Source organism: Ornithorhynchus anatinus, chromosome 9 (genome assembly GCF_004115215.2).
Source record: "Ornithorhynchus anatinus isolate Pmale09 chromosome 9, mOrnAna1.pri.v4, whole genome shotgun sequence".
Taxonomy (NCBI): Eukaryota; Metazoa; Chordata; class Mammalia; order Monotremata; family Ornithorhynchidae; genus Ornithorhynchus; species Ornithorhynchus anatinus.
The window spans coordinates 10,443,825-10,465,221 of NC_041736.1; the positions used below are offsets into that span (position 1 = coordinate 10,443,825).

A 21,397-nucleotide genomic window follows, 5' to 3' on the forward strand; every position below is an offset into this window, starting at 1 on the left:
CTTTGGGAAGTACAATACAATAAAGTTAGTAATCCCTGCCGTCAAGGACCTTTTTGTAACTACTCTGGCACTTAGCACAGTGTTTGGGACAAAGTAATAAATTCCATGTCTATTATAATGAATCCATCATACTTGTGCTTCTGATTTTATGTATGAACAGGAGTAGCGATCATCTCTAGTGCATAGTAATGCACTAACATTGAAAATGCTATTTTCATTCCACATAGGACTGGGGGCTCAACTATTTAATCAGATGTGAGGTGGAACTGAGTGACCAGAGCCAAAAGAGAGCAGAGTGTGGTTGTGTGTTTTGAAGAGTCCTTTATATATCCTGAAAGCTCTCAACTACATCGTGAAAAACCCTCAAGTATGTTGAAAGCTGAACTGAGGCACCCTTCCACTTCCTCTTAACAAACAGTGATCTGAACCTTTAGTCATTTTTTAAACTACAGCTTCACTTCTCCATCAACCATCATTATTTTACCACCCATGTTCAGAGTTTTATTGAATGAATAAACTAGACTCTTTGCCAGGATTTACCAAATCTGTTACGTTATATACTCTCCCAAGCACTTACTACAGTGCTCTGAATACCGTAAGTGCTCAATAAATACGACTGATCGATTGATCACTGTGGAACTGGGCCATGAAAGTGCTGATTCATCAGCACTGCCCATCTTCCCCCCTCATCTCCCTAGAAGAGTGCCTGTTTGGTCTTATACCAGAGTGGTTTTTAAGCTGGTCTGTCCATGGTCCTGTACAGAAATGGCACCCGATGTTCTTATTTTTAGTATTTTTATTCTACCTTGGCTCCAGTGCCCAAGTTCCACCGTTTAGAAGTGGTTTCCATGTTCACAAAGACCCAGGAAGGGAACATAACAGCTCTGGAAGGTCTGGAAAGGTTACCTGCAGAGAAATGCTTTAGGTTTCAGTGGCTTCGGTGGTTTGGGTAGCTTCTTCAAAATGATATGCATAATGATATTGTGTTAAACTATGTGCCCAGGTTAAATGTGATATTATGTGCAATGATATCCACCAGTGTCATCACAAGCCACCCTACTCTCTGTGCCCTGCTTCCCATTCTTACCTTTGCTGGACCCCTGAAGATGGAAAAGAAAGTCCTGCCCATTCCAGAATGGGTAGGGAGGGTGGAGGGATGTTGGCTTGGCTCCCACTTGCCGGGACCCACCAGGGCTTAAACTGGCCCTGCCAATATTCAGAAACAAAGACAGTGAATGAAGTCATTTTACCTTAGATCCAAAATACAGCCATCCTTTGGGACACAGGCCATGTGGTTGCTCTGATAAATCTTTCTCTGTGATCCAGATTTTCTTACGCTTACAAATGCTAGGCATAGCAACAGAGCAATCATCATCACCCCAAAGCCCTGTTTCGGGGAGGCAGGAGAGAAAAGAATTTTGAGCAATTGTTCAGAAATATTTTGGGAATCTAGGCAAATATTCTTCCTCCATCAGTAACATTGTGTAGTTCAGTTTAAGAGCAAGCTTGGTAATTGCAAAATGAATTCCAAAATTAGCAGTCTGGTAAGGACTCGACAAGGATTTGTGAGGCCTGGGGCACCTAAGATTGGGGGAGCCCTTTAAGAGATGGGACTGGAGATAAGAGATTGTGCTTAGTACAGTGCTCTGCACATTGGGCTCAATAAATACGATTGATGATGATAATTATAATTAAAACTAAGCAGCGAGGTGAATAAGCACAGCACTCTTTTTTTAAAAAAATGTTTCTTATTAATTTGCAAATTTGGAAATTTGCCCGATTATGCTTCCTCTAATTGCTGATTGTCCAATTACTCTTTAAACCACTTTTAAAAATGGAACATAGTTTGATGTTGAGAAGAGTGTGTGGGAATAGAAGTCAGGAGATCTGGTTCTAACCCTAGCCCTACCACTGACCTGCTGTGTAACCTTAGGCAAGTCACTTAATGTTTCTTTGCCTCAGTTTCCTCAATAAATACGATTGAAGGGGGGAGAAAGGAGAGTGGTAAAGGGAGAAAAAGTGAAGCAGGTACTTCTGCTCTGCAGTTACTTCCTCTAGCCATCTGGCAGTTGCTATGAGGCTGGCCAAGGAAGGACGTGCTGAGCTGAGGTTGCTGCTGTTAGGTCAGTGGCAGAAGGAAAGAGTAGAGGTGACCTTGAGAGTAGTTCAGCAGCTTGGTAGACTGGACCCTTCCTTAGGACCCGAGCTACATGTCAGAATGTCTGGGAAGGCTAGGTACAAGTCTGGTTGTAGAACAGAGGGCAGGAGAAGCTTCAGCCTAACACTAGATATAAAGAGGGTCTTTGATGATCTTGGTGGTTGACAACCAAAAGGGGCAAAATAGAGAAGTGACATCTTGGTTCCACATCTGGTCCCTTTCCTAAATTCAGTGCTAGTTATGATTGCCTTTTCTACCTCTGACACAGTAGAGGTCCCCTTTCTCCATGGATCTGGTGTCCCAAGCAGAGAGTGCCCCATTTCCTGCCCCTTCCCCATGGCATTGGAGCCCAGGACACATGCCCCAGTGGTCCTTCATTAATCCAGCACTGAGTCTTGCTGATATTTTAGGACTGTTTGATTCCCAATCAAAGGAGCTCCTTATTAATGCAGCAACCCTACTTAAAAATGTTTAGGTTTGCTAGGAAAAAGAAGGGTTGATTTAAAGTGGTAACACAGAGTTAAAAGGGTTCCATTCTTGTGTACAGAACTAGACTATGGACTAAGATATCAATTCTCAATTTTTAAAATTTGAAATTTTCTTTTTAAATGTGATTTGCATCTGAGAAATTCCCAAAGAAGGAAGGTGGAAAATGACAATGATCAATAGGTAGTGAGATTCTTAAGCATAGGTATAGATTTCAGGGGAGGGGGAGGGCGAAGAAGTTGAAGGGGGTCAGGGAAGAATGAGGTTTTTTTGGAAATGGCTCAATCTATTTTAGGTGTTGAAAGTTCACTTGATATTTCCGAACAGAGACTGTAAACATTAAAAAAAAAGTAAACACAGCGTATATTGCTCTGGAGCAAAACTCATGTGGGCTCTTCATGACAATAGCAAGGGCAGGTGTATCAAAGATTTAACTTGAGGTTCTCAAAGTTTTGAAAGATGAGATGAACAGTGATTCTGTGCTCTAAAGTCAACAGCGGACATTTCTGTAGACTGCTGTGACATCTGCTGGCCATTCAAGCTGCCTGACCACAGGCCTTTCCTCTCCTAACCTTATTCGAGGAGGATAGGAGGTCTTGGTTTTATTCACTCCCTGCTTCCTCCTTCATGCTCATCACTTCTTGGATTTGAAGCCATCAAGCTATTTCTGCAATACTAAGGGGACCTCCCCTCCTGGCCCCCATAAAGATTAGGAAGCAGGGAGCGGATGTTTTAGGACAATGCCGGATGAAAGACTGCCCTCAGGGCCCTGGTGACAATATTACAGAATTTCTTTGTTTCAACATTTAGCAGCTATCAATGTGGCTGAGATGTAGAATTGAGTAATTTCATTAAGATAGGAAAATAATGATACAATAATAAAATGGGGCTTCACAACCAAAGTCAAACTGGTTGCAACTAAACATAATCCAAATCAATCAATGGTATTTGTTGAGCGCTTATTATGTGCAGAACACTGTAATTGCACTTTGGAAGGTACAATACAACAGAATTAGCAGATACGTTACCTGCCCATTACAAGCTTATAGTCTAGAGAGGGTTTACAGTCAAAAACAAAACTTCTGAGGCAAAATACGGAATTACAAAATGCCGCATTGCAAAAAGTCACTAGCCCAGTGCAAGTAACAGTTTATACCAGAAAAAAAATGTAGGTTTCTTTTTAACCAAATTCCTGTGCAGAGGTTACAGGAAATCCTCTAACAAAGGAACCCAATAGGCCCAGTTATTTTCATGTCTAAAGCATGATGATTTCAAAAGGGTAGCAAGCCTCTATTGCCCTTATTAGCATACTTTATAATCTAACAAAGATGTTGTTTGAAGATTATTTGTGATATTTGCTACTAGCCCAGTTAGGCCACTTTTGTTATGCCTTTGTTTTGAAAGCAAATAATTATCCAGGTGAATGCTTGTAACAGGAAGAGAGAAATATGGGTCCCACTGCCAGATTGACTGGCCTAAAGAACGATTTAAAAAAATCGAAACTTGCTTAACCTCATAACAAAAAGGATTATTATTATTCTGGTACTTTAAGTGCCAAGCACTGTTCTAAGCACTGAGGTAGATCCAAGTTAATCAGGTTGGACACAGTCCCTGTTCCACATGGGGCTCACAGTCTCAATCCCCATTTTCCAGATGAGGTAACTGAGGCCCAGAGAAGTGAAGTGACTTGCCCAAGGTCACACAGCAGACAAGTGGCTGAGCAGGGATTAGAAGCCATGACCTTCTGACTCCCAGTCCTGTGCTTTATCCACTGTGCCACACTGCTGCTCTATATTCTGATTCTTTTGTTTACCCCACCCCTTATTATAATGTCTTGTTACATAGTTGGTATTTGATAAACATCACTATTATTAGTAGTAATAAAATGACCTTCTTAGGGGGAACAATGAAAGAAACAAAAATAGACCTGTTTCTGATGAAATGAAGCCACATCTCTGTCTCTGATTCTGTCCAGATCTTTCTCTTCCTTTGTCCCAGTTTTGGAATATTAATGGTGAACCATCTTTCCAGCTGAAGAGAAATTTTAAGATTTAGGTTCCATAATCTATTTATGTTCTGCATTTTCGGTTCACAGCCCGATTTCGGGGATTCTGAGGTATGGATCAAGTACACAGTGTGCTCACTACTGAGCAAAAAAAGATACATGTCTTTGCTTTTAACACCTTCTAATAGGATTTTGGAAAAAAAAAGGAAATTACAAGTAATAAAGTTTGAAAATGTATAAGGAACTACTCATTCAACTCCATCCCACTTGTCTCTCTAGACTCATTTTGTAAAATAAAAATTTCAAATAAGTGAAAACAGGTAAGATCTTACCAGAATCCATCATTAGGTCCCATTTTGTGCAGTCCCATCCACCAATTTACATCACTTTTCGATAGCTGGTTAAAAAAAGTCAGCATTTACTATATTTTTTATTATTAAGATAAATGGGATTTCTGCCAATAACTCTCTTGGATATTTTATCCATTACCTAAGAAAGTGCATATGCCAAGACCTATCCTTTCAGGATTTGAACTTTCAGAAACAGCATGACCTAATGGATAAAACACAGGCCTGGGAGTCAGAAAGACCTGGGTTCTAATACTGACTCCACCACTTGTCTGCTGGGTGATTTTGGGCAAATCACTTAACTTCTTTGTACCTCAATTACCTCATCTCTAAAATGGGAATTAAGACAGTGAGCCCCATGTGGGACATGGACTGTGTCCAACCTGTTTCTCTTATATCTACCCCAACAGTGCTGTACATACAGCCTTAGATATATTTATTATTATTTTTAAAAGGTAAAACATTGCATTCAGGAAAAAAAGGAAATGGGGATCAAGTTTGAAAATAAACCTAATTCCATTCAAATTTCCCGGCAGATTTAATTAGGGCTTTCTAGTTGAGTGAATTTCCCAAGTCATACTCTGAATCAAGTAAATGGTTCGTGGTCACTGTAACTGAGTTTCTTATTTGATTAATAAACTGAGGATGTTTCACCATCACCCTTCTTCCCTTCCTGCAACAACTCTTGAATGTACCTAAAGGAGGTAGATTTAGGAGGAATGTAATGGATGTAAGACTATAAACTCGTTACAGGCATGGAATGTGTTTGCTAATTCTATTGCATTGTACTTTCCCAAACACCTAATGTAGTGCTCTGCACATAGTAAGCACTCAACAAACACCATTGATTGATTGATTGATTGGAGAAGCTGGTTGCAGCCCCCATGGAGCAATTTTCTGTTTGAAACAGGAGAATCATGGAGAAGATAGAGGAAGTATTATAAGGGAATAGGATATTAAAGCCGTGTTTTCAGTATTGCACTTTTTGATGTAGACACAGGGATGTGAAGCAATTGAAGTAGAAAAAAAGGTATTCCATTTTAAGGAGAATTTAGTGGTGGAATTGTGCTTCTACTAATAGAAGCTTTAGTTTTATAAATAGAAGGTGCAACAGCCAACTAGTAGAGCTTTTCTACCTTCCCCCAACTCATACTTCACAATCTGACTGCTAGGATGAATGTGAATCTAGCTTCTTTGCCCTTTAAAAGTCAGTTAATTTGAAATTTGTAATTTTCCATAAAGGTTGGGGGTCAGTGTGTGAAACAATAAAAATATATGAGCTATTCAGCATAGTGATTTTTAAACCAGGATACTCCCTGTGACATTTCATGCTTCTTGGAATGTTGTGGTCCACCACATCAGTGATATGAAAATAATGGGAGATTGTTACCCAGCAATTTTAGGTCCCGTAGGTGTAGTTTCAAGGACAGATTCACATATGCTGAGTTTAGATGTCCTTTGTCAAATATGGGAAGAGTTTCACTGAAACTGATTGTTTGCTCTGTGGGAAAATCCTCTCAATTTCATTCACTCTAAAAAAAAAATGCCTCACATTCAACAATAATGGCTTAATTCCCTTTATTTCTGCCCTTAGAAAGCATAAGTATTTTAAGATAGTTTTAAAGTTGCCATCATTGTGCTTTATCGTAGGAAAATCATTTTCCTCAAGAGAGTTTGCCTTTTAACAATCTTCATTTAGGTGTATTGCAGAAATTTCTAAGTGAGTAGTTGATTCAAAAGGTAGAAAAAATAAAATTCTAAATTTAAACATCAGTTCTCCCAAAACGCCTGTTCCCATTACACATTTTCAATAGACTACTGTTAGAGAATTAGGGAGTGCTCTCCTGACAATGTGCGTCTGTCTCGACTGAGTGCCATATGGTGTCAGAACAAAAGGTTTTGCACGTACAGCATTAGGCATGGCAAGTGCTACAATGTGAGTTTCCACGAACACAAGGTTCTTCAAGTACACAGCCCCACTGTTAAAGCCAAACTGCCTGCATAAAATTGGGTGGTTAATTTGAGCTTTGGGGAAAAGAGGGTGCAACATCTTACAGAAAGTCTCGTTAATAACTCTCTTGTCATCAAAAAGTCAGGGTAATAAGGTTTTATGAAGCTGTGCCTGAAAAAGTGAGAAAACAAAATACACCCAATTTGGGATAATAGTTCACAAAGAAACATCACACACCAACAATGAGTCAGGGAAATGGAGAAAAGTAACTATTAATGTGTTTAGTTTTAAGTAAATGCATTTTGAAGGACTTATAGCATGGGCTTTGTGGGGGATAGAGTCTTCCCTTTCCAAATGTTATTACCTAGTCAGGCAGTGACTGGGAAAGTGAGGGGGCATTTCTGGGCACTGGTGCTTCTCAGGCCCCTCTGAAGAGGTGATCTGTAGTTCCCATTCAGGTTGTGGAGCTTGTTTCCTGACTCCTGGGAATGCTAAACATAGCTCAGAGATTGGGGCTGCATATCAGGGAAGCAGCATGGCCTAGTGAAAGAGCATGGGTCTGGGAATCAGAGGACTTGGGTTCTGATCCTGACTCCACCACATAATAATTTTGGTATTTGTTAAGCGCTTACTATGTGCCAAGCACTGTTCTAAGTGCTCGGTAGATACAAGGTAATTAGGTTGTCCCTCGTGGGGCTCACAGTCTTAATCCCCCATTTTACAGATGAGGTAACTGAGGCACAGAGAAGTTAAATGACTTGCCCGAAGTCACACAGCTGATAAGTGGCAGAGCCGGGATTAGAACCCATGACCTCTGACTCCCAAGCCCAGGCTCTTTCCACTGAGCCACGCTGCTTCTCATAATGCCATGTCATTATTATTCTCTAGAATGTCATGTTAGTCTAATGTTTTTTTATTACTATAAAAGAGGTGAAACAGTGACTCCCTCCTTTTGTCAGATAGAAGTATTTCTGACAATTTAAAGAAAATTATGTTAAATAATTTTCAGTATATCTGGGTGGAGTCTGACTCATTTGAATAAAGGTTAGAACCTTTGGTCACAGAGTTGGGTAAAGTTTGCTTGGGTATACTATTGTTTGTTATCATTAGTAGGGGCTTTACAAAATAGATTTTAAAATGAGTATTTACAATGGAAATATAAGGATGTGTTTGATATCTCCGTGTTTATATCGGGGAATATTGCTAAGGAGTCATCAATCAGTGCTATTTATTGAGTGCTTACTATGTGCAGGGCATTTTACTGAGCGCATTTTACTGAGCAGACACATTCCCTGAACATGTTATGTAATCCTGAAATCCTGTTATCGAATGCACTGGATAATGTTATTCATGTAATTCATGATTTGATATTTATAGCATTTCTACATAAAACTCTCTGGAGAGCTTTAAACAATCTTATGATGTTATGCAAATTAGAGACTCATAAAGCTGGAGAAGATCATGAAAAGAGTTCTAGTTTATCCTCTTACCTTCAGAGAACATGTACCCAAATCATCCCAACAGGCGAGAACTTGAGAACTCCACAAATGATGCAGCTACAATTTTCCTGAATCACCTACTGGAGTGTTTTATCAGCTTTCAGGTTCTTCTTTTGATCAGACCTAGATTCTTTCTCTTGCCATTTAAGATCTTCCCTCTCTAGTGCCTCAAGCAGAGAAGGGGAATTGATGATCCCTATCCTCAGCACGTTAATTAAACCTCCATATCCTTAACATGAAAAAGGCTCATTTTGGTAGTAAAGAAACTCAGCAAACCAATTACTCCATTCAAGGATCCATAATTATAAAGAATAATAAAAACATACTGTAGATTTTTATAGAAGAAAAGAATTCACATTATTGTGAGGATTTCTGTGGGGCTACAGCAGACATGTGAAATCTGTTTTTAAAATTTCCCAGGGAGCAGAAGAAAAATAACTTTTGAAATCTTCATAGGTAGCTATGAGGAAATTGTTCTAGTACCGTTTTTATTTTGTTCTGGACAAATTCCTGTTCCTCAGCCGAATGAATTGTGAGTAAATTACTGTCGAGCAACTGGCAAACCAACTCAAAATTGGCCCATTCAGTAGCACTGGTATGGAAAAGGTATTCAGTTCCATGATGAAATAACCATGGACCATCTGAAATAGAAATAAATAATGCCAAGATGATGCAAAACTGTAAAATAATAACCTGGGTTATAATAACCTTAGCTCCTGCCCTCTGGATTATTCCCTTCTCCCTGTGGTAGACTGGAACATCAAGAGGAAACCTGCTGAGAGTTTTAAAGAGGCAGGTAGGAGATGGTTCTTTGGGAACCCATGGAAACCCCTTCCTTAGGCATGTAGGCATGTAGTAGTTTATCCCAAGCCTCTTCATGTCTAACATGCCTGCTTTTTCTCACAGAGCGATTAGGGTACATGGGATGGGAATATTCTGCAACTTCTCCGCCTTTTCATTTATGTGTATACTAGCTCCTCTTATGATTCTTATATAACTCCAGGGTAAACTAGACCAATTTAGTCCCTGATGGCTTCATCCACCCTATAAGGGAAATATCTTGAGCTCAGGCATATAAAATGCCAGAGTATGATTGACCGCCCCCGCCAAAGTTCGTAAATTTAGCTATGCACCAAGAGTTAAATGTATGTAATTTTCACTGCTCTATTTTGTGTGTGCATAGAAGAGTTAGTAGCATTTAATGAGGCCATGCAGGGTACCAAATTTATTAACGCATCATAAAACTGAAGTATTAGTTCATTCAAACATCTAACAACTGAAGGAAGCTGATTATCCAAACTAATTGGGAGCAAGTCTTATTAGTTTGGATAATCAAACTATCTGGCACCTCTGCCCAAATGTTTGGATCATCAAACATAGTTGATTTTATTTTTTCTCTGGTTATCCAACCCTTTTTTCCAGTTACCTAAACCAGCCTTAGTTTCCATTCAAGTTGCATTAGAGAACAGGCTTTCCATTAAGCATAATTGAACAACTCTCCAGAATGCCTTAGTTTTAGATTAGACAGGGGGAGGCAATGGGTGAAGAACTGATAGTGTTTCAGGCAAGGAATTAAAGAATTATTTATCCATACCATATTGGTACCATTTGGGAATCATCGGTCTCACATCTGAAAGTAGGAAAAGACATATGAGTAAAAGCACAGCAGTTACACATTTCATTACGTGAGACACTACCTTTTCCAACAATTTAGTCTTCATCGCAACTCCATGCAATCACGAAGCAATTAATGTACACATATTTTGCCTCAGAAATTGAATCTACAGATTGCAATCACTGAGGATAACATAATCTATAAGGACTAGATAATGGTATATTTTTTCAAATAGGTCTTGGGTGACTTCTTCAAAATCATCCTGCAAAGGCAATTTCAGCAAAATGTTCTCTCTCCCCTCAGCTCAGTTATTGGTGTCATCTTTTCTCATTTGTCCATATACCCTTGAGGTATTATAATGCCTTCTTTCTGCAAGGCAAACTTCCCATTAAATTCAATTAAGTGCTTTATGCAGGATGTGAAAAGTTCAGGTTAGGGCCATTGAATTTAGTTCTGGCTTTCTCCCCATAGAAAATATTTACTAAATCTAATGGCATATTAAATAAAATCACTTCAATAATTTTTTTTTTTTACCTTTTGGTAGTTTACATATCCATTCTCGCTTGGAACCACAGCGCAGTGGCAAAACAGTTTTATTTGTTTGGTATATGGCACAATTTCTAGCATCTTCTCCAATATACATGTCATCTAAAAATGAAGAGATGACCTGCAGCCAGATGAAGGTCATTAATACATGCTGTTGTTCCCGTGGAAGAAGTTTCAATTTTTTTTTTAGAGGTATAACAGCAACTAACATTATAGACTCATTGGAAAGCAGCTCAATAATAAAGGAGTTTGATACCAATGAAAGCTGATGATATCTGTGGCTGACCAGTTAACCAAATCACACCTACACACTCTTGAAATGCAACCTGCATTCATTTCACTTGCTCTAGAAAATACTTTACTTTCTCTGTTAAAATCAATCTATAAGTGCTATTCATTTAGTGCTTATGATGTGCCTTGCAGATACGAGGTGCTTGAGAGAGAACAGTACAGTCGCGTTGATAGACATGTTCCCTTCCCACAAGAAGCTTACAGCCTAGACAGTTCAAGCACAAGGGAATAAAATGTGTACCTATTCTTTGAAAACATGGTGATAAATCCTTTGATATCTGCTTCCATGCTGATCCAAGAACCAATATGCCACCATGACTACTGCATTAGCCTCCTTGCTGACTTCCCTGCCTCCTTCCTCTCCCTACTCCTACTTCATTTTGCTTCCCACATCATTTTCTAAAAAAAAATTCGTCCATATCTCCCCACTCCTCAAGAAACTCCAGTGGTTGCCCATCCATCCCTGCGTCGACTTTAAAGCACTCAGTCAGCTCACCCTTTCCCACCTAACCTCGCTGATTTCCTCCTACAACCCCATCCTCACTCTTCACTCCTTTAATGCCAATTTCCGGTGCCTCAGTCTCAGCTGTCACCACCAACCCCTTGCCCACTTCTTCCTCCTGGCCTGGAACTCCCTTCACCTCCACTGTATTTAACAGTTCATTTTGATAAATATAATAATTATACATACATCGCCACCTGGAGCATCTTAAACGTAAAGGGTGTAAATTCCACAGTATAGCACTGTATTGAAAAGTTTTACCCAACTCTCCTCCCCAGAGATGCCCACTGGCTGTAAATAAGTGGTATTAGATGATACTTTTCCTATTTGACTGTTGTAAATGATTATTCAAGCCAGGTGAGTAGACGAGAGGCTATTTTGTTGGTTTTCACAATGGTTCTTTTAGTCATCTCTGAAAGCCAGTTTATAGTACATTTTATAGCTCTACTTATTCATTAGTTTTGAAAGGGAATTATTCCTGCTCTACTCAAATGAGCTTTTCAAGTGAATGTTCTTTTTCTTCTTTCATTCTTTTAACTATTATTTAAAATGCCGGCATCACAGGACTTACTGGAGTTCCATCAGACCACTCCCATGATCCTCCGGATAATGGATTTCTTTTATTAAATCCAATCCAGAACTGCCTTTCTTCTGTCCTAGAGATGGAAAAAAGAAAACTCATTATATTTTATTTAAAACATAGAGGAAATCTTTTTTAAAACTACATTTACATTTAATGTACTGCAATGCCATTAACAATGCTGTCTCTATATTCATATATGCATGTCATGTTTTCAGTGACCATTGTGATGCACAAATGGGTGAAGAGATTGGCAGCCTACTCAGAGAAAGTGGAATAGGAAATTATTTCAGAGCAGGTAGGACAACAGAATTAGAAGTGCTCATGAGACATATTATTCTGATCCAGCATCCTGCCTCTATGCCTAGGAATGACTAAATTCAGGATAGATGATCAATTCTGTTCTCAAACACCTCCCAGCTGCCCAGATACTATCAAACTATCTCCTTTTGCAATTTAAACTTACCTTGTAGGATCCATTTTCCAAATATATGATTATTCCTGTCACTGCTTCTAGCCTCTCTGGTCTCTTCACATTCTTTTAAATGTGGTATTGGAAGGAATGGCTGTGCTCCCGCTTGCAGCGTCAGATACAGGGTTAGTTCTACCCTGTGAATTTCCCTTAAAGCAGGCTTTAGCGGGAACTCAACCCCCTCATTATAGGAGAACGGGCTGTATTGGTATTCCCTTGCTGACTCAGTCAGCTGTGGTTGACTGGGACTCCAAAGACTCTTTTTGCTGCACTTGTCTAGCTTGTCCATCCTGTATTTGTTTTGCGTTTTCCCCCTAAGTATGCAACCTTAGATGTTTATTGAACTTCATCTTGTGTTTATACAGGCTTTTTCCAATATAAAGAGCACTTGAATTTTATCCCTGCCTTCCAAAGTGTTCACAACCTCTCTCAATCTCTCAAACATTAGAACAGGTTACTGAGAAAGGTTGTGAAATTTGCTCCCCTAGAGGGCTTTTATTACTTCACTCTTTCATAGCTTTTGTTTGCTTTTGTTTTGTCAAGGACTCACTATGTTAGAAGGAAACTAATTGCTCCTATATCATTTAACAAAAGGTAAAAATAGTTTTCTGCAATCCAGCAGAAAACCTGCATCAGTCTAAGACATGGTAGATTAACTTCAATATTCACCACCGGTATACATGCGACAAGAAACTCTCCATAAAATCATCTTCCTCCACATTAGGCAGGGTACAAATATGTCAAACCATGGTGGGCTCAATAAATCAAACAATAAAGAATAATTGCACAACAAAGCATCTCACAAAGATCTTTTCCTAAGAATTTTGCAGGATTTAAGATGTTGAAGATTCAGAAATCATGACAGATGCTTTATTTTAGAACTGAGGAGCAAGCTTTTTTGCAACAATTATTCAGAGATTGTTAGGCTGGATATGAAAAGTTAATTTAAAGCGCAAGGGAATTTATAAAACTAGATATTAGTATTGTTATGAACTTTAAAGCACTTAAACTGCATGGTGATAACTGTGCTCACTAAAACCTGGCAAAATCTCAGCTAGAATTAAACAGCTGGTGATCAAGAGCTGATGAGTACATTTCATCTGATTATTTCAAACAATCACCTTGAGTTTAAGAGTTAAGATAGGAATAGGGATTGATTATTGTTTTGGCTGTTTCATAGCAGGTCGGTGATTTAGTGCATTGATTGAGATGATGTTTAACCAGTTATTTGTAGACAATTTGCTTTGTGGCCATTTCCCAGACCTTGGCCAAATGCAGTCCCTAGGTTAATCTCTCCTGCCATGGAAAAGCTAAACTCAATTTTGACATGTGTCACCACTGTATTGTGGATAGAATGTTGGAGAAATAGGGAATGTTCCTTTAACAATGCTTGTCTGTCTTGATAAAGCCTGGTGGGGTGTCAGAAGAAACAGTTGTGACCCCAGACACAGAGTGGGGGTCCAGGTGAAGGTTCCGAATGTCAGGTTTGTCAAAGGACAGTTGAGAGAACTAACCAGTATTCAAATAGCCCACTGGCAGGGCTGGCAAAAGAATTGCAATGGCCTTGGGCAAACTTGGCATTTCACACTTCTAGTTGACAGCAGGATGGAAAGGGAAAGTTTAAAGAACAGAACGACCTGCCACTCCAGTCAGAATCTCTGCTTACACTGTTTTAGAGTCTAGCACTCCCTGAACTCCATCCAGGGAGGGGCTGTTAAGGTAGCTACCAGAGAGCAGCAAGTGGTCGTGCTTTGAAATTCTTCCAACCCCTTGACTTGGGACTAACAAACTCACCATTGAGACAAGGAGGATATAGATGAGGACTCCAGAGTACACAGGGAGGGAAGGGGCCCACAAAAGGAGAAATCTTAAAATTGGTGGCCCAGGTGGTCGTTGGCTTCCTCTTCCCCTAAAACTAGCTCTGCACATTGGGAGCAGTGACCGGTAGCCCTGGGCTGAGGGCTATGCCAATAAGTTTATACTCACAGGTCCTCTAAAGTGCTCTCAGAACCAGGTGCAAGCAGGGCCCCAGGGGCCTCAGGCAACCTGCTTGCCATCGTCCCTACTGATTTGAGCATTCATAGCCGAACTGGCCATACAGGGGATCTGGTTACAGGTAATCATTTCATTCAATAGTATTTATTGAGCGCTTACTATGTGCAGAGCACTGTACTAAGCGCTTGGGATGAACAAGTCGGCAACAGATAGAGACAGTCCCTGCCGTTTGACGGGCTTACAGTCTAATCGGGGGAGACGGACAGACAAGAACAATGGCAATAAACAGCGTCAAGGGGAAGAACATCTCGTAAAAACAATGGCAACTAAATAGAATCAAGGCGATGTACAATCATCACCTTGGCACTGTCTTCAACTCATCTCTGTCTTTTCACCTGCATATTCATTGTCCCCAAGCCTGTCAATTCTACCTTCACAGCATTGCTAAAATCCTCCCTTTCCTCTCCATTTAAACTGATACCACAATGATCCAAGCACTTATTCTATCCAGTCTCTGGAGTCTCTGACCTCCCTGCCTCCTGTTTCTCCCCACTCCCGCCCATACTTCACTCTGCTGTACAGATCATTTTTTCAAAAAAGGTTCAGTCCATCTTTCCCCATTCCTCAAGAACCTCCAAGGACTGTCCATCCACCTCTGTATCAAACAAAAACTCCTTACTATCAGCTTTAAAACACTCAATCAGCTTACTCCATCCTGCCTCTCCTCACTAATCTAAAACAGCCCAACCCATACACATTGCTTCTCTAGTACTTACTTTTTCACTGTGGCCATGGTGGACAGAATAGGAGCCTGGGAATCAGAAGGAGCCGGGTTCTAATCCTGACCCCGCCACTTGTCCGCTGTATGACCTTGGACAAGTCACTTCACTTCTCGGAGCTTCAGTTACCTCATCTCTAAAATGGGGATTGAGACTGGGAGCCCTATGTGGGATAGGGACTGCGTATCACCTGATTATTTTGTGTCTACCCCAGCATTTAGTGCAGTGCTTCTACATAATAAGCATTTAACAAATACCATCATTATCATTATCATCCTCATCATCTTGCATCCGATCAATCAATCCTAGAGGCAGATTCTCCATATTTGTAACAGGAGGAATTCTAACATGAGAAGAAGGTCTACCCTGTTTTGTTTGATTTATAGTCTACTGATAGAGGAGGTTTCAGTGAAAATTTTTGTAGATGTTTTCCTGGATGATTAAAACCCTTATTTGTCTCAACTCTGAACCTCAGATTCTGATCAGAGTGCAGAGGCGAATGGCAAATACATGGGATAACATATCCAAGGTTCACAGAATTAGGAGATTAAAAGCCTAGCAAAATAAGAAAACATATTTACCGATTAAATTTTGAGAGTACCATTTCATTCACAAAATCCTCTTCATCAATATGGGAGAAGCTTGCGAGATGGGCTCCGAAATCTTCACAAAGTGCTTCAGCTTCACTCCAGGTTCTTTTCATGAGGACTTTCTCACTATGGAACACCTACAGAACAAAAGCATATTCCGGGTTTAAAAAGATCATCAAATATACCCCCAGCAGCATAACTTGATTCTCTCCAAACCCTAACTCCTCAGTGCTTTCCACTCTCTGGATGCCTTGCTGTATGTGTGTTAGATGTGTGTTAGATGTGGTATAAGAAGGTGGGTGGAAAAGCTCCATACGATTCATCCAAAGCACCAGCTTCTGCACCTACCAGTCAATTAGTGAGAAACTACAGAGGGGGCAGAGGTGTTGTGAAGTGTGTGAGAATCAGAGGTAAAATTGCCAACCACATTAGATGCTAACTAGCAACTGCAGCCCCAAACCAAAGAACTGTCTCCAAACATTCCCGGTGTATAACATAATTTCAGATACCCCTTCACTCAGAAAATGATTCCAGGATCATAATTGTACAAAATATCTTTGTGTTTAGGATTGCCTTGGCATGCCTAAACACAATGTAAAACAATTATAATCTGGCTATAGTTTGATTTCTAGTTATTTCATGCCATTAATATATGAGAAGCAGCATGGCCTAGTGGATAGAACACTGTCCTGGGAGTCAGAAGGATCTGGGTTCTAATCCTGGCTCCATCTCTTGTCTGCTATGGGATTATTTTAGTCGAGGCACTTCACTTCTCTGGGCCTCAGTTACCTCATCTGTACAGTGGGGATTAAGACTGTGAGCCCTATGTGGAACGTGGACTGTAGCCAACCTAATTACTTTGTATCTAGCCCAGCACTTGATGCCTGGCATGTAGTAAGTGCGTAACTAATGCCATATTTAAGAAAAAATAGTATAGCTTTGTTGTGCATGCACCAAACATGAACCATGTTGATATGCTCCCCATCTCTTGTTGCAAAGAGGAATCACGTAGGAAATTCAGAGTCAATTTTGTGGGACCAGGGAGTAAAGAAAGAGATAATTAGGGCTTTCTCAGGCAATAGAAGAGAGAATGTCTAACAAGGTATTATCTACAAAAGTACCACCAGAAGCAGTGGGGGAAAACTACATTAGACTTGATGGATTGACATGAAAGTGGGAAGGTGGGGTAAGTGGCATTTTGGATAGCAGGACCTTGGGAAACTTGGCCCAATGCAGATTCCCCAGTCCCTATCTCTCCCTACCAGAGCCTTGGAGGGGAGGAATGGGTTGGTGGAATTGTACTTTCCAACCACTTAGTACAGTGCTCTTCACACAGTAAGCAGTTAATAAATACAATTGAATGAATGAGTGAATGGAACCCCCTGGCTTTTCCTGCAACTCAGGCTCAACTTCTAGAGGAGCACCGGATTTCCTGGGACCAGTGTGTCATCCGACCATCAAACTCTTAGGAGTCTTTAGCTAAAAGAAGACCAGAGGTGTAAGATGTTACACCTGTGGTGTAAATTATAAGCATATTTGTACACTTCTCACCTTGTAGCAGCTTGGGAGATTGGGCTTTGATTCCCAGCCTAGAAAGCAAGGTTCAAAAGGCCATATCTTTTCCCGCTGTGTTTCTGGATGTGGATTGAGTGGTTGCTTGCACAGGGACATGGCTCGGAATCTTTGGCAGTCTTTCACTTCCCAGAGCCCAGGAGGGTTCCCTCCTCGCATAACAACGCAGCCTCCATTATAGCCTGAAACCCAAAAAAAAGCCCTGTTGAATGTCAGACTACTAAAACAGTCTGTGCTCAGACAAGACCTCTCCTTAGTGATGAGTAATTGACATTCCACAATAAAGCCCCCCAGCACTAACAGTAAATAATACCAAAAAGATTGTCTCATTTCTATTCATCCCTGGAGGACAGAGTCGAAGACCAAAAGCTACCAGGCAGAGAAAGTGGAAGAAGATATGGTGCCTAGGCCAACTGGAGTTGTAATCTAAATACTCCAAATCTCTAACAGAATCCCTCTTATATAGTGCTACCTGTCATGTGTGATGGGACATTTGGGAAGCTGAAGGCACACTTAAGAAGCAGTCAGCAAGGCAGAGGGTTTGGATTGTATTAGGACAAGTCAAATGTTGTTCTCTCCCCCACTGAGAGAAATGAGTTCAGGGCTGGCAGGAATCCTGGTATTGCCTGCTTCTCATTCGCTGTCTTTCCTGATTCACTCAACTGGAACTGTACAGCAAATTCAGCAAATAATGTCCCAAGTGAAAAGGGCTTCAGCGGTTTAAAGCCATATTCACTCCTCCCACTTAGAAACTAGGAGAAGCTGTGGCTGGAAGGTAGGAGGTTTCTGTGTAGCTGGGGTTGAGCTAGCTCAGTTCACTCCCACACATGGCTGCTCCCAGGTCTGTGTATGCTCCAGAATTCAGTGGCTCTGTCCCACCCAGAAGGGGAAACCGACCTGGCAAACTCAGGCATAAAGTTCTATCCCAGTTTCGAAGAGCTGAAAGCAATTAGTGGGCCACTCTTTTTTTTAGTGTTTAAAATGGAGAGTTTATTGCATTTGTTAATGTTCTAATTTTCTGGACTAAATAAAAATTTACCTTCATTGAGCTCTGTAAATTCTGCGGTACTGCTCTGTCTGTGTCAGGCTCCATGTGTGAAAGAACAATGCCATGCACAATCTATTCACTATTCTAGTGAACGATTCATCTCCTGCAAAGTTCTCCGGGAAATGCCCAGTCTGCACCCAGGTGCCTTGGCTCCTGGTCTTTATTCCTGCTTCTCTCTCTGTCCCCATTTGTCAGTGTGCTCTTGATCTTGCAAGCTTCTTGTGGACAGGGAATGTGTCTACCAACCCTGTTACACTGTACTTGTGCAGGTACTGTGCTCTGCTATAAGCACTCAGGAAATACAATTGATCAGAACTCCTTCTCTGCCTCCTTCACTTTTAGGCTTTCGATCTCACAGTGTTTCCAGGGTCTGAGATCCCAATTCTATGGCATTCCCAGTTCTCTGCTACTCTTACATCCTGCTCTTCCTCCTCGTTGTTTCTCCTCCCCATTGATCCTGCTCCTGCCCTTCTGTAGCTCAGGTCTTCCAGAGTCACCATCTCGGAGACAAAGTGCTTAAGGACAGTACCCCAGATGGGGGAAACCATTCAATAGTATTTATTGAGCGCTTACTATGTGCAGAGCACTGTACTAAGCGCTTGGGATGAACAAGTCGGCAACAGATAGAGACAGTCCCTGCCGTTTGACGGGCTTACAGTCTAATCAACTAAACAATTTAAAACATTTTAAACACAGTCCTTGTTTTCATAATCGTTTTCCTTGCTCCTTCACTCTCTCCAAACCCTAAGGGAACAACTGAGATGCTGAAGGCGTGACCTGTGCATTAAGGAAGCAGAAACGCTGCAGAAGTTTTGCCTAAAACTGCATGAATTAAAAAAAAACACGGGAGAGGCAGAGGTGAGTTGGCAGAGCATCGACCTCAGCAAATTTAAAACGTTAGTGTTGCATTTTGTCCTTTCTGTAAAAGCAGTGATTAAATAGCTTTGGTTCTAGATGCTAGAAATTCAACTCATCTTCATTAGTGAAGAAAGAAGATATTGTATACCACTGTGAGAACAAAAAGTGCTGTATGAGTGTTATTGGTATTTTAAAATGGATAACTTAATGGAACATCTGAGCTAAATTTTAGAGACTCAGGCCCAAAGAAGTCATAAAAGTGGCATAATAAAGAAACCCAGGGCTGGGGGTAGAGGGGGAATGAATTCAAACCAAATTTTCAGTACTTCATCTTTGTGATGCTTACAAATCTAAATAATGTGAGAAGGTCCAGGGGATGTTTTTTTCATTTTCAAGGAACTTCATGTTGGAAAACCATAAAGATCCGGGGAAAGTTGTCACTATCTTACTGTCTCCATTTTCTGAGTCTTCTGGAGCCATAAAGGGAATTCCTGTCTTATATGGGCTAAATCTGAATCCAGGCAATAGCTATGGGAAGTTACAACCATAGGCGGGGTCTGTCCATATGGGCAGTGCACACAGGTGGCCACGTAATTTGTGGTTGGTGAATTGTAGCTCAGATCAACTCCCCAGGTCATGTGCGTGCATCCCTCCACCCTGCAGGAGGAGGAGAAGAGAAGAAGGAAGGACAAGGTGGAGACCTGGGGTTGGGGAGGTCCTTTCCTGCCACTTTTGCCTGTCCACCCACACCATAGAGCTGGCCCCAAAGTGCTCAGTCAGTGTACTTCTTGCTCAGGTGAATAGTTCACAATCAGCTGATTGGTGCTGCAAGGAGACACCCACCTTGGGGAGCTCTGGAAGTATTTGCCACCACTCCTTGCTCCTTTCCTTACCTATAGACTAGCCCCTGGGTACTGTGGCAGTGACCTTGTCTGCCACCGAACCCCCATGCCGTGGCATGGCCCATACTCCTGGCACCCTGTTCTACAGGAAGGTTTGGGAGGTTGGAGGAGGCCAGGCCACTCTGACAGCCAGCGAGGGTCTATGGTCCAGGAGAATTACATGGTACTGATTTGGCAAAGGAAAGGAAAACCATTCAGGGTTTTCTGTGTAGCGGGTTGTGAGGCACAGTGTATGCTAACCTTGAGAATAGACCAAACAACAAGTCATGATTATGCTTCTTATTTGTTTTTATTATGGAATTTAAGTGGTTACTTGGTGTCAAGCAAGTTAATCAGATACAAGTAATCAGCTTGGACACAGTCCCTTTCCCACTTGGGGCCCACATTCTTATTAGGAGGGAGAACAGCTATTGAATATCCAATTTACAGTTGAGAAAACTGAGGCACGGAGAAGCTAAGTGACATACCCAAGGTCATACAGGAAGCAATTGGCAGAGCCAAGATTAGAATCAGGTCTTCTGACTCCCAGACCTGTGCTTTTTCCACTAGCCCATGCTGCTTTTCTATTTACTGTTTGTGAGGGCTACTGGAGGGCTGTCAGATGGATACAGAAGCAGCATGGTTTAGTGCATAGAGCATGGGCCTGGGAGTCAGAAGGACCTGGGTTGTAATCCCAACTCCGCCACCTGTCTGCTGTGTGACCTTGGGCAAGTCTTTAGAGAAGCAGCGTGGCATAGTGGATAGAGCAAGGGACTAGGAGTCAAAAGGTCATGGGTTCTAATTCTAGCTATGCCACTTGCCTGCTGTATAACTTGGGCAAGTCACTTCACTTCTCGTGCCTAAGTTACCTCATCTGTAAAATGGGGATTGAGACTGAGAGTCCCACATGAGGCAGGGACTGTGTCCAATGTGATTTGCTTGTATCCATCCCAGTGCTTAGTACAATGCCTGGCACATAGTAAGCACTTAATAAATACCATAATCATTATTAATTTATCTGGGCCTCATTTACCTCATCTGTAAAATGGAGAGTAAGAGAATGTGAGCCCCATATAGGACAGGGACAGTGTCCAATATGATTACCATGAGTCTGCTCTAACACTTAGAAAAGTGCTTGGCACATAATAAGTGCTCAACAAGTACCATAATAATAATTATTATTACTATACATAGTGGGGAGGAGCTTTGGGTGATGATTTTT

At 41.1% G+C, this 21,397-nt stretch overlaps 1 protein-coding gene across 1 annotated transcript in view; it reads right to left on the reverse strand.

Annotated features, from left to right (window-relative positions):
- Positions 1-21,397, reverse strand: part of PLA2R1 (phospholipase A2 receptor 1) — a 57,474-nt gene that overhangs the window by 14,549 nt on the left and 21,528 nt on the right. Inside the window, exons 11-19 of the mRNA XM_029071565.1 lie at positions 17,368-17,570; positions 15,808-15,953; positions 11,972-12,056; positions 10,596-10,728; positions 10,041-10,076; positions 8,930-9,087; positions 4,982-5,046; positions 4,572-4,675; positions 1,251-1,387 (exon numbers count right to left, since the gene is read on the reverse strand). Of these exons, the coding sequence (XP_028927398.1) occupies positions 1,251-1,387; positions 4,572-4,675; positions 4,982-5,046; positions 8,930-9,087; positions 10,041-10,076; positions 10,596-10,728; positions 11,972-12,056; positions 15,808-15,953; positions 17,368-17,570 (1,067 nt within the window). The remainder of the gene's footprint in view (positions 1-1,250; positions 1,388-4,571; positions 4,676-4,981; positions 5,047-8,929; positions 9,088-10,040; positions 10,077-10,595; positions 10,729-11,971; positions 12,057-15,807; positions 15,954-17,367; positions 17,571-21,397) is intronic.